Here is a 14,404-nt window from a genome sequence, read left to right on the forward strand (position 1 = left end):
CAGCACTTTTTATTCTTTTTGATACTTTTTATCTACCTCGCAAAAACAAGATTCTCCATGAATTGTCTCCTAGGAATACAAAATTATAATAATAAAACACAGTATTATTCAACTAGACCCATTTATTAGCCTTATTGTTAAAAGGTGGTTCTTTTGATTTACAATGTACCATTTTTATTTTCTTCTTAATTGTTGAAAAAAGAATAATTAAAATCCTGATTCATTTTTACAAAGTAAAAGACAACAATTCATTGAAAAATCTCAAGACTATGTGCTGGTCATAGTACATTTAAGCAGCAAAAGACGTTATGCAATTCCCTGAGGATCCCAACAATAACGAGTCCCTGAATTTAAAGAACTTATTTCAGTGATATCTTGTGTAGATAAATGGAAGTCAAAAATATTTATGTTTTCTGCTATGCGATCAGGATTTACAGATTTGGGAATTACCCCAATGCCCTGTTGGGTGGACCAACAGAGAAGAATTTGTGCTGGGGTTTTCTTGTATTTTTTAGCAAGCTCTATTATTTTAGGCTCCGACACCAAGTTACCCACTCCCAAGGAGGAATATGCTTGAAGGTGAATATTATTGTGCTGGCAAAATTTTAGGAGGTCAGTTTGGACCAACTTTGGATGGTATTCCACTTGTAGGACTGCAGGTTTTATTTCACATTTATCAAGGAGTTCTTGAAGGTGAGAGATTGTATAATTGGATACACCTAAGGCACGAAATTTACCATTTTTGTACAGTTTCTCCATAGCTTTCCAGCTTTGTTTTCTGTAATCTTTATTTTTAGCATCTTCTGCCTTTAATCCTTGTTTTCCTGGCCAATGTATCAGGTAAAGATCCACAAAGTCAATGTCAAGTTGCTGTAGGCTGTGGTTGCAAGCTGACTCTGCTTCAAGTCCATGGTCTTTGGGTGCCAACTTGCTGGTAATAAAGATGTCTTTCCTTGAGAGGCCATATTTAGGAAGCAATGTTTTCAAAGCACAGCCAATGGCATGTTCATTATGGTAGACAGCAGCTGTGTCAAAAGAACGGTATCCTATATTCAATGCAATGTCCAGTGTTTTGTATACAACATCATAGTCTCGTATTCTGAAGGTGCCCAGTCCAAAAATTGGCATCTGTACTCCATTGTTAAGTTCTATTGTTTGTGCCATTGCATCCACACACTGCAAGAGATAAAAGCATGTATTTTTGTGGTTTTAAGTTATAAAAATCAAAAATCTGTATCCAAATGAAATAGAAAAAGACCCCCCCCCCTTTTTAAACAAAATGAACATCTTGTACAGTATGGCAATTTTGCCATAAGTGTTCTTTTAAAAGATATGGACTCTTCCTATTTGAATTTAAGCCAAAACATCAATTTAATTATCTACAGTATCCAATAAAAGTGACATTGTTAATACAAGGATATTGTGAAGTCGGATATGATTTTGGTTTTCCAAAAAAAAAAAAAACATTTTTGAAACTCCATTTAAGAATACCACTAAATGTTTCAAAATGGCAACTATGCCATGTAAAATGTTGCACCCTATTGATTGTGTATAACTATTCATTGTATTTGATGTCTACAGCACTGTGAAAAACGTATTTGCTCCTTCCTTGATATCCTGTTTTTGTATGTTTGTCACAATGAATGCCTTCAGACCTTTAGATAAAATGTAATCATAGATCACAAGAGCTGTACTAAACAGACACCTTACCATGAAAGGAAAGAAGTTACAACAAGGTTTCTAGAGGAACATTATGCCTTAATCAAAGGAAATTCCAAAAGAGTAAAAATATACCCACAAGAAGTCATTTCTAGGGCACTTGGACTCCTGTAAGAGCCATTACCTCTAAATGAAATGCATCTGGAAGAATGGTGAATCTTTCCAGAAAAAGCCAGGAGGCCAAAATTCCAGCAGTGCTTTTCTTGAACTTATTAATAAACACCTAGATGAATCCCAAGCCTTTTGGAATCATGTTCTATGGAGAGGCAAGTCAAAAGTTGGAATTCTTTGGATGACACAGGTCCAAATGTTTCTGGCATAAAAACTAATACAGTGCTTAAAAGTATGAATCATGATGCCTACGATAAGACGTGAAGAATAAAAGAGCAAAAGTGTGGAGATGCTTTTGCTGCCTCAGAACCTGGAAGACTTGCCATTATTAAAGGAACATTGAATTCTGCCCTTTACCAGAATATTCAGAAGTGAGTGCTATTATGAACAATGCTGCACATCTGCTCTCTGACAAACTAACATGGAGTACTTTCAGCCAATGAATCATTCAACAGACGTGTGTCAGGAAATGTTACTGGGCTCCTTTATACCAACTGCAATAAGCCTTCATATTGCCTCACTGTAACTGCAAAGTCAGAAGTTTTCTTTTTAAACTTTCTTCCTTTTTTGTCATTCTGGTATGTGTTTGGACCATTGTGTGTGTGTGTGTGTGTATCTATCCGTTTATTTAACAAGCTTCTGTAGAAAGCCAAATTTCCCCCTGGGGATAATTTTCCATATATTCTTAAAAAGACCATCCGGTTATCTGTCTGTGAAGCTAAGCTTAACTAGGTTATGCAGTAGGACAATGAAACAAAACACAAAGGCGAGTCTACAACTGAATGGTCCAGAAGAAACAAAACTGAAGTGTAGGATTTGCCTAGTCAAAGTCCTGACTTGAACCTAATACAGATTTTGAGTCAGGACATGTAATAAGCAGGTTCCAATGTTTTTGAATTAAAGGAGTTCTGCAAAGACTAATTATTTAACAGTGAAGTGAAAGATGACATCAAATTACTGGAAGCATATAGTTGTGAACATTGCTTCTACAGGTGCTGTAAACAAGACATCTTTTGGAACAATTACTTTTTAATATGAGAGTTGGATAATTTAGTTCTTTTTATAAAGAAATAAATCATGTAAAACAATTGTGTGTTCATTCAGGTTCCCCTGCTCTAGTATTGCATCTTGTCTAAAGGTCTTAGACCATTCATTGTGAAAAATATGAAAAAGGATATAAGGAAGCGGGCAAAGACTTTTCTCACAATGATGTAGGTGCATAGTACCTGGGTGTGCGGACTATGATCGCCTGAACCTAAATTATGAAGGTAATCACTAGTAAGATTTGCACTCTTAAGTACTTGAACTTCTGGGGAGGCCTGAAATTTAGACCGATGCTTAATGACACCATGGTTTTTACTGCACAAATGTCTACAAATGTATTTTTTTTTAGTCATGATCTTACAGCTTATTATTCAGACAGGAATTAACAATGATTTACAAATAAGAAATAAACTAAAGTGGTGCAATTTTTCACTTATATGTGTGTTCAATATTAAATAGCTACATTTAATAAAACACTTGAACTGTCTGAAAAGAAAAAAAAGAAACTCGGAAGAAATGTTTTAATTTTCACCAGTCGATTTTCCCGGAAAATTTAAATATAGACAGGATGGTCTTTCTGTGGACTAATTAAATGACCTGTATTATAAAAGATAAACCAAAAGGCATCAGATTCTGGGGCTTATAAGAAATTGTTCAGATCGAAAAATCTGCACCTACAACGATTTTACAAGACGGGGCTGCTCACCCGTGCGTTAACTCCCTCACGCAGGCTCCAAATAATTTAAAGAATTGTAGCTACACTTTCTCATAAATCTAATTTCTTTAAAGTATTAAGAAAACGCAATTTGACGACGTTTGAAAAAGTTAACGTACTTAGGAAACACTATTAATAAAACTGATGGCAGAACACGCGTCAGTATAACATCCCTCGTTCACTGACCAGGCATGCAGTTTAACCCAGGAAAAAATTAATGCAATTAGCGCCAAGTTTTTTTTTAAACTGACGTAGTGAGACTTCTTGTGCAAGAATTCTTGTCATGTGACCATTTTTGTTTATAAAAACATGAGCAATAAGAACATATAACAGCTTTTACTCAAAACATTATAACCGTAAATAAAAGAAAAAGGCCAAAACGTAACTGTGATATGATCTTACCCCAAAAGCCACGATTACAAGCGACTCTGTACGACTCAATAATGTGTTTCCGTTTTTTGTCACATGACCAACACTAGCAACCGTAGACTACTGCGTGTAGCCAAAAGGCGCATGCGCTACAAAACCGAGTTTATCTTGCGGAACACTTGCGGTTGTTTATTACTGCCCCCTAGCAGATCGGATGAGTTAGGTATTTTCTTGCAAGCATGTTTACAGAATATGTCTACTGTACATCAGACAGCCAGTCATTGTCCAACACGCTACATCAGTAGTTTTCAATCCCAGTCCTGGGAGACTTCAATGGCTGCAGGTTTTTTCTTCCAATCAATTTCAAAAAAAGTCATGTTACTTCCGCTTGATCTCATTGTTTTATTTGCTGGTCTTTTTCTCTTCTTTTACTCTGCATTTAGAAAGGAGCAGTAGAGTAATGTATGTAGAAAGGTAAATGTAATGGATGGAAATCAAACTCAGATTCATGGTTGAATGACAAGCAATGCTAACCATCACATCATCATTGCACCTTACAGTGTGTTGTTTCTCTGTTATTCTGTTATTAGATTATATTGTAGAATTTACCATACAACCCTGAATCTGCCCTGCCAGAGGAGCAATGCCAAAATTGTATGTCAAGAACCTGGCTTATTCTGGGAAAGTACATCCATATATATTACACAGTAAAGGAGGAGGCAGACAGATGGGCATCCCGGCTGAGGTTGGTTAGTGGTATCTTTCCTGCCCAGGAAGCCAGGGCTGTTTCTGATCTATTTGGTGCCGCAGGGAAGAAAATCTGCAAACCACCCCCCTCCTTTAACACCACAATATGCAGGCACACACACACAATATTATACTAACACAGGTTAATCACTTATTTAATTAAAAACAAATAAATGGAAATAGAATAATACAATAATAATAATAATATAATAACTGAACTCTTCTGCATGTAAATTGTGTATATACCAAAACATGTAAAAAACTTATTTAACAGACTCTACAAAATTTATATAGAAAAAGGAAGTATAACAAATAAACAATATTAGAAACACATCGCTGGTAAATGGAGGGACTTAACATTGCAAATAAAACTATTAAAATCATACACACCTTGAACTTCTTGAAGCAAAATCATTTACATCATCATCATATGCTATATTCCTAGGCACAACTCTGTTAATGCTCAACACTGAAAGGCCATTGAGACGGTCTTGTGACATTGTATGCAGATGTCAATTAACTTTTATGAGCTACAGTTTTAAGAAGCTTCTCTCTGCAGAAGCTTCAGTTATAGGAGTAGTGGCTGCAATTCTGAGGGCTATCCACACATTTGGACATATTTAATTTAGTTTCTTGCAAGAAAAATAATAGTTCCAGTGTGACCAGCTTTAGGAAAACCTGGGAAAATTTCCTTTTTGTTGTGCCAATGCTTTCCAATCAAGGTCTACTCATCATTGTAGTGTCCCCACCAGAGCCTTTTTGAGGGGAGAGACAACTCGCACTGTAATTGTGTAGTGCTAAATGTGTCCCTGTGTTGTGTCCCCCTGGAGTGTATGTATTGGTTAAAAATCCCTGGTGCTGTATTGGCCACAGTGTCCCTGTTGCAGTGCCAGTGCTCATGCCTCCAAGTCCTCCTCTCCTCAGGCTTACTCTCTAACATTTTTACCTCCCGACCTAAGGAACAAGCCGAGCAGGTGGTGGCAATGACAGGAGGAAGCTGCCTGGACTCAATCGCTCATTGAGCCGCTCACTAAGTTGCTTGCTGCACCCTGGTCAGACATTACTCACCCTGTGATGCTGCGCTTGAAGAGGAAGAGGAGGGGACTGGGACCCAGTTGTGTATCCGACTGGCAGGCTGTGCATCACATGGGAATATTGGGGGGGTGAGTCCTGACTCCTGGTCCTGGCAGCTGCTAACTGCAGAAGTTGAAGTGGCTCTGCCTCCCAGTCATGCATGTGGCACATGTCACACAAGATGCCTGACACACTACCTGCACTAAGGTATATAGCAGCTCACAGATTGTGGTGTGTATATTGCAGACGGTGGAGGTAGGGTGGAGTGGAGTGCCAAGGTGCACAACATAAACATTTCTTTGCGTTCTGGCCCAGTCTGGACAAATTTTTCCAAACAAAATAAAGATATGAATCTCTACTGAGGGCTGCAGTAATGTGTCTTGACCACTAGATAGGCTATGCCTAGAAATAGCTCTGCAGGAGGCTATGTGTTTCCCCCAATGCACTGGGTGGCAGCATCTCTCTAGTATGGCTCCCATTTGGATATCCACAATATCCATAAAAACCTTGCAGTTAAACAACTGAGCATCACTGTTTGTCTTCCGCAGACAAATGGGCTTGACTGAATGCTTTAACAAGACTAAAACAGATGATTCGGCAGGTGGCTCAAGACCGCGAGGGATGTTGGATATTTTTCATTAGGGATAGACGGGGAGTCACAATGCAACTCATGGGATGAGATTTGGTGATCTGGTCATTTTGCTTCAAGAACAGATTTCTAAATTGTCCTCAATCATGATAGAGCATCAGCAGCATGAACAGGAGACGCAAAAATGTAATTATGACAAGAAAAACAAACTTCTTGAATTCAAAAGGGCAATCAGGTATTGATTTTGACCCTGTCTGACCAACATAAAAGATGACGTGGCTGGGTCCAGCAGTTGTGAAAGAACGTATTTCTCCTGTAAATTATAAGGTCAGGATTCCCAGCTGATGAAACCCTGTACAAATCTTACATGTGAATATTTTGAATGAGTGGCACAAGCCCCAGGAGGTGTTGGAAACATCAGTGGTAGTCTCTCAGACAGAAATTTCGACTGGTGACGATTTGATGGACACCCAGAAAGCTAAGTTGCTGTCACTGATAGGTAGAAACTCAGATGTTTTTTGAGCCTTACCTAGACCCGGACGGAAATTGCGGAACACAAGATCAAAATGGAACTCAAAAGTATAGCTATGCCCATATCTTACGGAAGCAACGATGAAGGTGATAGGTGAGGAGGTGAAGCAAATGCTCAAACTGTATAGATATAAAACACAGAACCATATTATGTGCTCAGAGTTTAGGACTTGCATCTTGCAATGAAAATGATCAGTTGTCATCAGATGTCATAATGGTTCTTTTACATGCATGTGCCACTGCTTTCAGTGAGTAGGACCCAAAGCTCAATAATGTGGCACAGGGCACCCAAGCCTCCAATTCTTTGGTTGTGCATTACTTTTTGTTGGTTTTGGAGTATCTGACTTGTTCTTCTCCTCTAATATATATACTATAAAGTATCTATCTATCTATCTATCTATCTATCTATCTATCTATCTATCTATCTATCTATCTATCTATCTATCTATCTATCTATCTATCTATTTATCTATCTATCTATCTATCTATATCTATCCATCCATTTTCCAATCCGCTATATCCTAACTACAGGGTCACGGGGGTCTGCTGGAGCCAACACAGGGCACAAGGCAGGAAATGAACCCCGGGCAGGGCGCCAGCCCACCGCAGGGATATATACTATATATATATATATATATTTTTTTTTTTTCAGAATTTCTATGAAAGGTAAATATTATTGTGTCATTCTATAATGATTCAATGAAGGTCTAATGTAGTAAATAACAATATGCTTAATTAAGACAGAAGATCCAATTAAAAGTAAATCAGGTCTTGGTTATTTAGGTGTAGTAGTGGGAGGGGGTGCATGGGGGTTCTTGTTTTAGCTCTCTCTGAAATATATTTTATCACATTTCCAACATTTTAATCATAGATTAAAAAATTATTCTTAATTCTTTTTCATCCAATTCTGGGCTGAAAGGGGCATGCAGCCTATCCCAGAAGCATTAAGCACAAGGCGATCAGAAGACGCACTCACACACTGCCACATTCCCTCATTCGTGGGCCAATTTAGAGTCACCAATTAACCTAACGTGGCTTTTTTTGGGATGAAAACCCATGTGGACACATTTAATGTACACATGGAGCGACCAGACCAGCATCTGAACCTGATCATTACATAGTATCAACATAACAAATAGAAACTGTATCACTTTTAAATGTGTTGTTTGAAATGTGTAGAATGTGCTAATGGAAACATTCATCCGTTTACCAAATACACTAACACTGAAGTAGAGCACTCTCAGAGACTCCTCAGAGACTGTGATTAGCCTCAGAAATAAGTTCAGGTCTCTGAAATCATGAAGAAGCAGGGTTAACTATTTCACCAATAAATCATCCATCCATTGAACCCACTTTTTCTAATTCTAATTTCTCAGGAGGCAGATCCTATCCTTGCATAATAAGGTGGAAGGTAGGTATTAAATAGGGTGCCAATTGTACATTTCATATATCAATGTAAACAGTTTATTTTCAAAACTATACATTTTAATACTAAATAAAATGCTAACGTGAAATTTCAAGGTACTGTAAAATATTCAAATTCATAACTTGGCTTGTTTACAAATCCTAACAGGCTTCCACTGAAATTGGTGTTTGTACTTGTATTGCTTCCTGTCCCCTGTAATGGTAGAAGTGGATTCACCAAAAAACGTATGGATTTATAACATAATGGTAAATGATCATGTTACCATGTTGTGGGATCTTTTGTGGCTGAATAATAATATCTAGCAAAAATAAAAACATAACATGATTTCATGAAAATTAGGTTCTTTATGATGAGTTTATTGATTTTACAGCATGCCTATAATCCTTCACAGCACTTCTCTAAAAATCCATCTTTTTTAACAGTTCTGAAGATTGGGTTAATAATGAACAATAAAGGACAACAAAATACTTGGACATGCAATTATTAGCCTACTACTGACCATGTTTTCATCCCAGACTACTGCAGGAACAGCTTATTAGGCAAAATATTGGAAAGTATTATAAATGCTGTTTGAAAATTATCTTTGTGTGTACTAGAGACAAGACAGAACATGTCAGGATGATATATATATATGTGTGTGTGTGTGTATATATATATATATATATATATACACACACACACACACACACAAAGTATATGTGTGTGTACATATATTGTACATACATACACATTCCACATATATATATATATATATATATATATATATATATATATATATATATATATATATATATTGCCAGCAGTAGTCTGAGATTTTACCTATTTAATGGTGATATCCTAAACCAACCACATCCCCCCTCCCCATTTCAAACTACCTTTTCACTTTCTAACTATAGCTCTCTTTTCCTTCCCCAACCACATTTTTTTATTTGCACCTTTATTTGCACCTTTAAGCAACTTTTTATCTTAAGTCATAATGAAAAATAAAGGCAAAAAATGTGAAAAGAATACCATTAGACTAATATGTACTCACACTCGATAAAACAAAAATGTATTGAACAGAGACTGTGCAACTGAGAGACTGAGGTAAATGTTAATATCTAGCTGGGGGAAAGGGGGTGTCAAACAGCCTGGCAACTTTTTACTAATTTGAACACTTAATAATCTCTGCTAATGAAATTTTTTTTTTGGCCTTCTTTTTCTCCCTCTTTCTGAGATGTACCATTTCATTCAGTCAAACACATTGGACTGACTGCACGCTCTTGTCCCATTTGTCAAACTTCTCATGTTCTTGGCCGATAGATACTTTTTATTACTTAACATTTTGAAACCTGTTTAATTCAATTCAGCCTATTCTGACAGCATCGGGACAAGACAGCAACCAATGGTGGACAGGGCACCAATTCATGGGGGCCACTCACAATTGAACGTCCATTTGCTGTACATTCATGCCTTTGGGATGAAACTGGAAAAAAAAACCCATACAGACAAAGAAGGAAACCAGTACCACTGTACCACCTTTGTGCCTGTATCTATCTATAATTTCTTCTAGGTATCCCTATAGACCATTTAGCAGGCAGCAATGCTTATTCACATAGGTTATACCTATACAGCAAGCTATCAGAATATTAGTTCCCAATTTGTAAACAAATTATTTCTAATACAAAAAAGTTAACCAAACCCCATTACTAATCTCATCAGCAATTTAAACAATTAACTAATTTATTTAAAAAAAATAAACTTTTGGATAAACATAAGAAAAAAAACATACACTGAAATAACATCTGATTTCTTCCTCACTAACTGACAATAAGACAAACTGCTGGCCACCCCCTATAATCCCCCACCAAAGTAAAATAACTGAAGTCCAGGTGGAAGCAAAATCAAATAATGTGGTGTGAATCGCCATGCATCCTGTAAAACAGAATGACGATCCCAAACATTTTTGTGAGCTCCCTAAAAACTGTAGATTTGTGAGGTATAGTGAATTGTATTATTTTATTGTCCAGTAAACCTGAGGTATGTGATACATTTTTGTCTTTTCAGAATGTGATCAAGAAACAAGAGTAACATGCTATTAGAACAAACTACACATTGGCTTTTTTTCCAGTCTATCTAAGCACTATTTTTGTATGGTTTTCTAACCATCAACTTCGGAATTTTGAAATTTTTTTTATGCAGTAAAATAATTACATTATACAAATGTTTATAAAATAGCAGCACACTCAGTGAAACATTACAGCTAAGTACTGTTAATGTGTATAAGAATGAACAAATCATAGCTTCTTAGCAGCGCAAAAAAATAATAATAATAATATTAAAAATATACAGAACTTTACCCATTTTCTAACTTCATCCACTCTGTTTACTTTGGAATATCTAATTCCAAACCATCCTCATTAATGTCCCATGTCTTTGAGTATAAAATAATAATAAACAAATAAACAAACAAAAAAGGTACAGGCTGCTCATTGAATTGTATGTTTTTTTATAGTAACTTCTGAACAGCTTCACTTTGAAGAAAAAACAAATTAAATGGTTTTTTAAAATTGTGCAAAAATAAACTAAACAAATTGCAACAACCTTTTTTCATTTTAACCAACTAAATGCCATGATAATGGATCAAACAAAAACAATTCAAGTAAAACAAACACAAATTTTCTAACAAAACAATAAAAAAATAATTAAATCAAGTTACGAACCATAATGATAACACTTAAAATTTGCATTGGCATTAATTTAGCTTCCTTTTACGTAGCCATTTTTATGGGGTTTTCTTGAAAGAAACCAACACATAGAATTCTTAAAAATGTTATGTCATTTTTGGAATGTTGTAAATGGAATGTTTTCTGCAGCAGAGGTGCTAAACTAAATCCCAGAGCTGCTACAATTTCAGCATCTGACATGTGGGGAGCCAGCCCAGCTCCATTCTCCTAAACAAAATAATCCAAAACACTTACCTAAATAACAACTAATGATTATTCTATTCCAATCTTTCCCTCAGGGAATTTTTAGAAACCATTCCGCTTACCCCTTGGAAAAACGGGCTGGGATTATGAGGAATAATCAGTTCAAAGTGCTTGTCTAACAAAATGGCTTACAACAACTAAATATGAAGTGCCGTTTTTGAGCAAGATTATTTTTGTTGAGACTTTCAACATTTTCACCTTCTGGGCAAATTTTTTATTTAATGAGGGGGTCTGCTAGGCATGAAAAATGAAAAAAAAAAGGATAGAGGGAACCAAAAAAATAAATTAAAACCCTGACTGTACCAGCAGTGCAAGGAAAATCGATTTCTCTTTGACACACTACAATGCAGCGGCAAGAGGCCTACAACTGTAAATAAAACAGGGCATTTACTGAGGTCAAATCAAAGTATTGGCAGTGCAGTATCCCTGTCTGTGACTTACGCATTTGATAGTCTTTTTAGGTTTTAAGCAGAGAAAAAGAAATAAGAAAACAAGCAGTGCCCAACATATACTAACCTGCAGGGTTCAAAGAACCCTGGATTGATGGACACTGCTCCAAAGAAAATTTTCATAATCCTACAGTGCCTCATGTATTGTCATAACAATAATAATAAAATAATATAATAATAGTAGTAGTAAGCAATACTAATAATAATGATGGCAGCATCTGTAATATTTTTTAAAATCCGGGGCAAGATAAGGCTGAACACAATCAACTGTTTTATCCTTTTTCTTACATATGAAGACACAACACACACAAAATGTTTTCTGCTTTGGTTAGGAAAATGAGTCAAAGCAGCATTAAATGATGTCTACAGCCTATCTCACTGTTAATGACATTTTACTCTCCCTCTGTAAGGGAAGTGCTAAAAAATGTAGCTTACTGTACCGTCAACTAACCAATATTTCAACCATCCTATGGATCATGAAAGTCGTTTATTGTAACAAAACTTTACCATCATACAATGGGTTAAGCCACCGTCACACCCTGTCACACCGTCACATGTTTCCAAAGATTATCAATCATCGCTTTCGTTTACATAACCACAGCGAGTTGTAGACAATCGCACCATATGCCCTTCATTTCCAGTTGTGTAGTGTGACACTTCCAATGACTCAGTCATAGTGCTCTCTGACTTGCCAACATCAAAATTATACAGATGGTGGCGAGTTGCTACACATAGGGGTATGCTCTTGCGACTGCAAAAAATAACGGCCAGTCAGCACTTAATCAGAGGTACAATACATACAATGCCTACAAAACATTAAGGAACACTGCAACCACAAGGAAAGAAGCAAAGCAGATCTACACAAACTGAGGAGAAGGCACATCTAACTTTAGAGCTAGCATAGATGCTTGTTTGATGTTGTTGTACCAAAAACAAAATGAAAAAATATGGGCTGAGATTACGGTTTATTCTCGTGTGTTCCATGTTGAGTGGCTGCCAAAAAAAGACAACACTGCTGTACTTTTATGACATAACAAGAGATTTGGAACCTTGATGAAAAGCCATGCACAAGCTGAGAAATCAGCTACCCCTTGCGATATCTAGTCACATAATTGGACACCATCAGAAGCAACGAGATTCAGCAACTGCAGTCAATAAATCTGACATTTTTACCAATTACAGTGTGACACCAGCCTTACCAAAAGTCTGAGCTGTTATTGGTCAAGCAGGATCACTGTCCCCAAGTGCTGCCCATAGATTTTCAAAAATAAGAGTACGTAGAGAAAAAAACACACCACATACTGCTTGCTAAGTGGGTTTAAACTCCTTTAAAATGTTACAAGAAGTTAATTATGCTATCTTGTGAGAGCCACATAAACAAAAAATGAAACACACAAAGCATGCAAAAAAAGAAAAGAAAAAAGAATCACACTTCACTTCCTCTTTACAAATTCAGTTATTTATAGCTGAAGGTAAAGAGGTAAGGAGAAGATGTGAAAAACATTGTTATAATGAATATGTTCTCAATGATGGTTGTTTCAATCTGAAAAAATAATTAAAATAATATATTTATCACAATAAATTTAATAATAGTAATAAAAATATAATAAAATATAGCTCATTAATTGCATTTCAAATGCACCAAGCCTCCCCCCTCCCTCTTTCTCTCTCTTGCTCTGCCTTGCACTCCTTTTATATGACGTTCATAACCTACATTTACCTCGTGAAGCTGCGAGCCAAATGCGTGCAGACACACCGGGCACACTGTGGACCTTTACGTATGTACAGGCACTAACTCCTGTAGACTGCGCTAGTGAAATGTGGACAAAAAATGCGCAGACGCATGCCTGACAGTGTGCACGACTTTACAGGCGCCATGGAGCTACAAAGATTTTCATTCAGCTCGAACTACATATGGGACCTCATGGCATTTGATTTCTCTAGTCTTATCTATCGAACCTAAAAACACCTTTTGCTTATTCGACCAACTTCCTTTTTGCCCACCATATAGTTTTTAATTTATAGATAAACTGTATATGAGTCAGAAGAATTAGAAGAACATAGCAAGTTTAACAAAATATGCACGTTGGGGTTCCCTTCTGTAAACTGCATTATGCACCAAAAAGCTTTTTTTTCTTTTTCTTTGAAAGTATATTTTTATTAATTTAATACTATATGGAAGCTGTTGTTTTCAGTTAAAATTATAGAAAAAAAGAGCAGCAAGCAAATGTTTTGGAGTCGCCTTTTTTTTTTTTTCTTTCAGAGATTCACGTCTCGGACATCTGTTGGGGTGCTGGACTGATCCACTTCCTTCACTGCCTTGTTTCGGCCATTTTGCTCCTCCAGCTGTTGTTGACGCACCTGTCTTAGGTTATCAACCAGAACAGTTTCAATCAGCTCTTGGCAAGCCTTCAAGCAATCCTAAAAGAACGAAAATAAGTAAAAGTAAGCATACTGCACTTCAGAAATGTCATGTAACAAACAACTAGACCTTTGAACTTACTAATGAGTAAAAAATACTGGCAGTGTTATCTGGTCAAGTTTGCTGGACTTTATACCACAAGCATTCTGTTTCAATTCACTCACCTGATTTGCTGTGGGACTCTGAACAACTCACTTGACCTGCCTGTGCCCCAGTTGTAAAAATAATTTAATATAAAA

At 36.5% G+C, this 14,404-nt stretch overlaps 2 protein-coding genes across 3 annotated transcripts in view; both read right to left on the reverse strand.

The window, feature by feature from the left end:
• Window positions 1-124: 124 nt before the first annotated feature.
• Window positions 125-4,076, reverse strand: LOC114658061 (glyoxal reductase-like). The gene is made up of 2 exons (XM_051923096.1): window positions 3,992-4,076; window positions 125-1,176 (listed from the first exon to the last, which is right to left on the reverse strand). The coding sequence occupies exon 2, from the start codon at window positions 1,162-1,164 to the stop codon at window positions 307-309; it is 858 nt and encodes a 285-aa protein (XP_051779056.1). The 5' UTR covers window positions 1,165-1,176; window positions 3,992-4,076; the 3' UTR covers window positions 125-306.
• Window positions 4,077-8,649: 4,573 nt separating this feature from the next.
• Window positions 8,650-14,404, reverse strand: part of ccnd2a (cyclin D2, a) — a 56,291-nt gene continuing 50,536 nt past the window's right edge. For both annotated transcript variants that reach the window (XM_028810109.2, XM_051923085.1), the window contains one exon: window positions 8,650-14,164. In XM_028810109.2, the coding sequence (XP_028665942.2) occupies window positions 14,003-14,164 (162 nt within the window). In that variant the 3' untranslated portion in view covers window positions 8,650-14,002. The remainder of the gene's footprint in view (window positions 14,165-14,404) is intronic.

Source organism: Erpetoichthys calabaricus, chromosome 1 (assembly GCF_900747795.2).
Source record: "Erpetoichthys calabaricus chromosome 1, fErpCal1.3, whole genome shotgun sequence".
Lineage (NCBI taxonomy): Eukaryota > Metazoa > Chordata > Cladistia > Polypteriformes > Polypteridae > Erpetoichthys > Erpetoichthys calabaricus.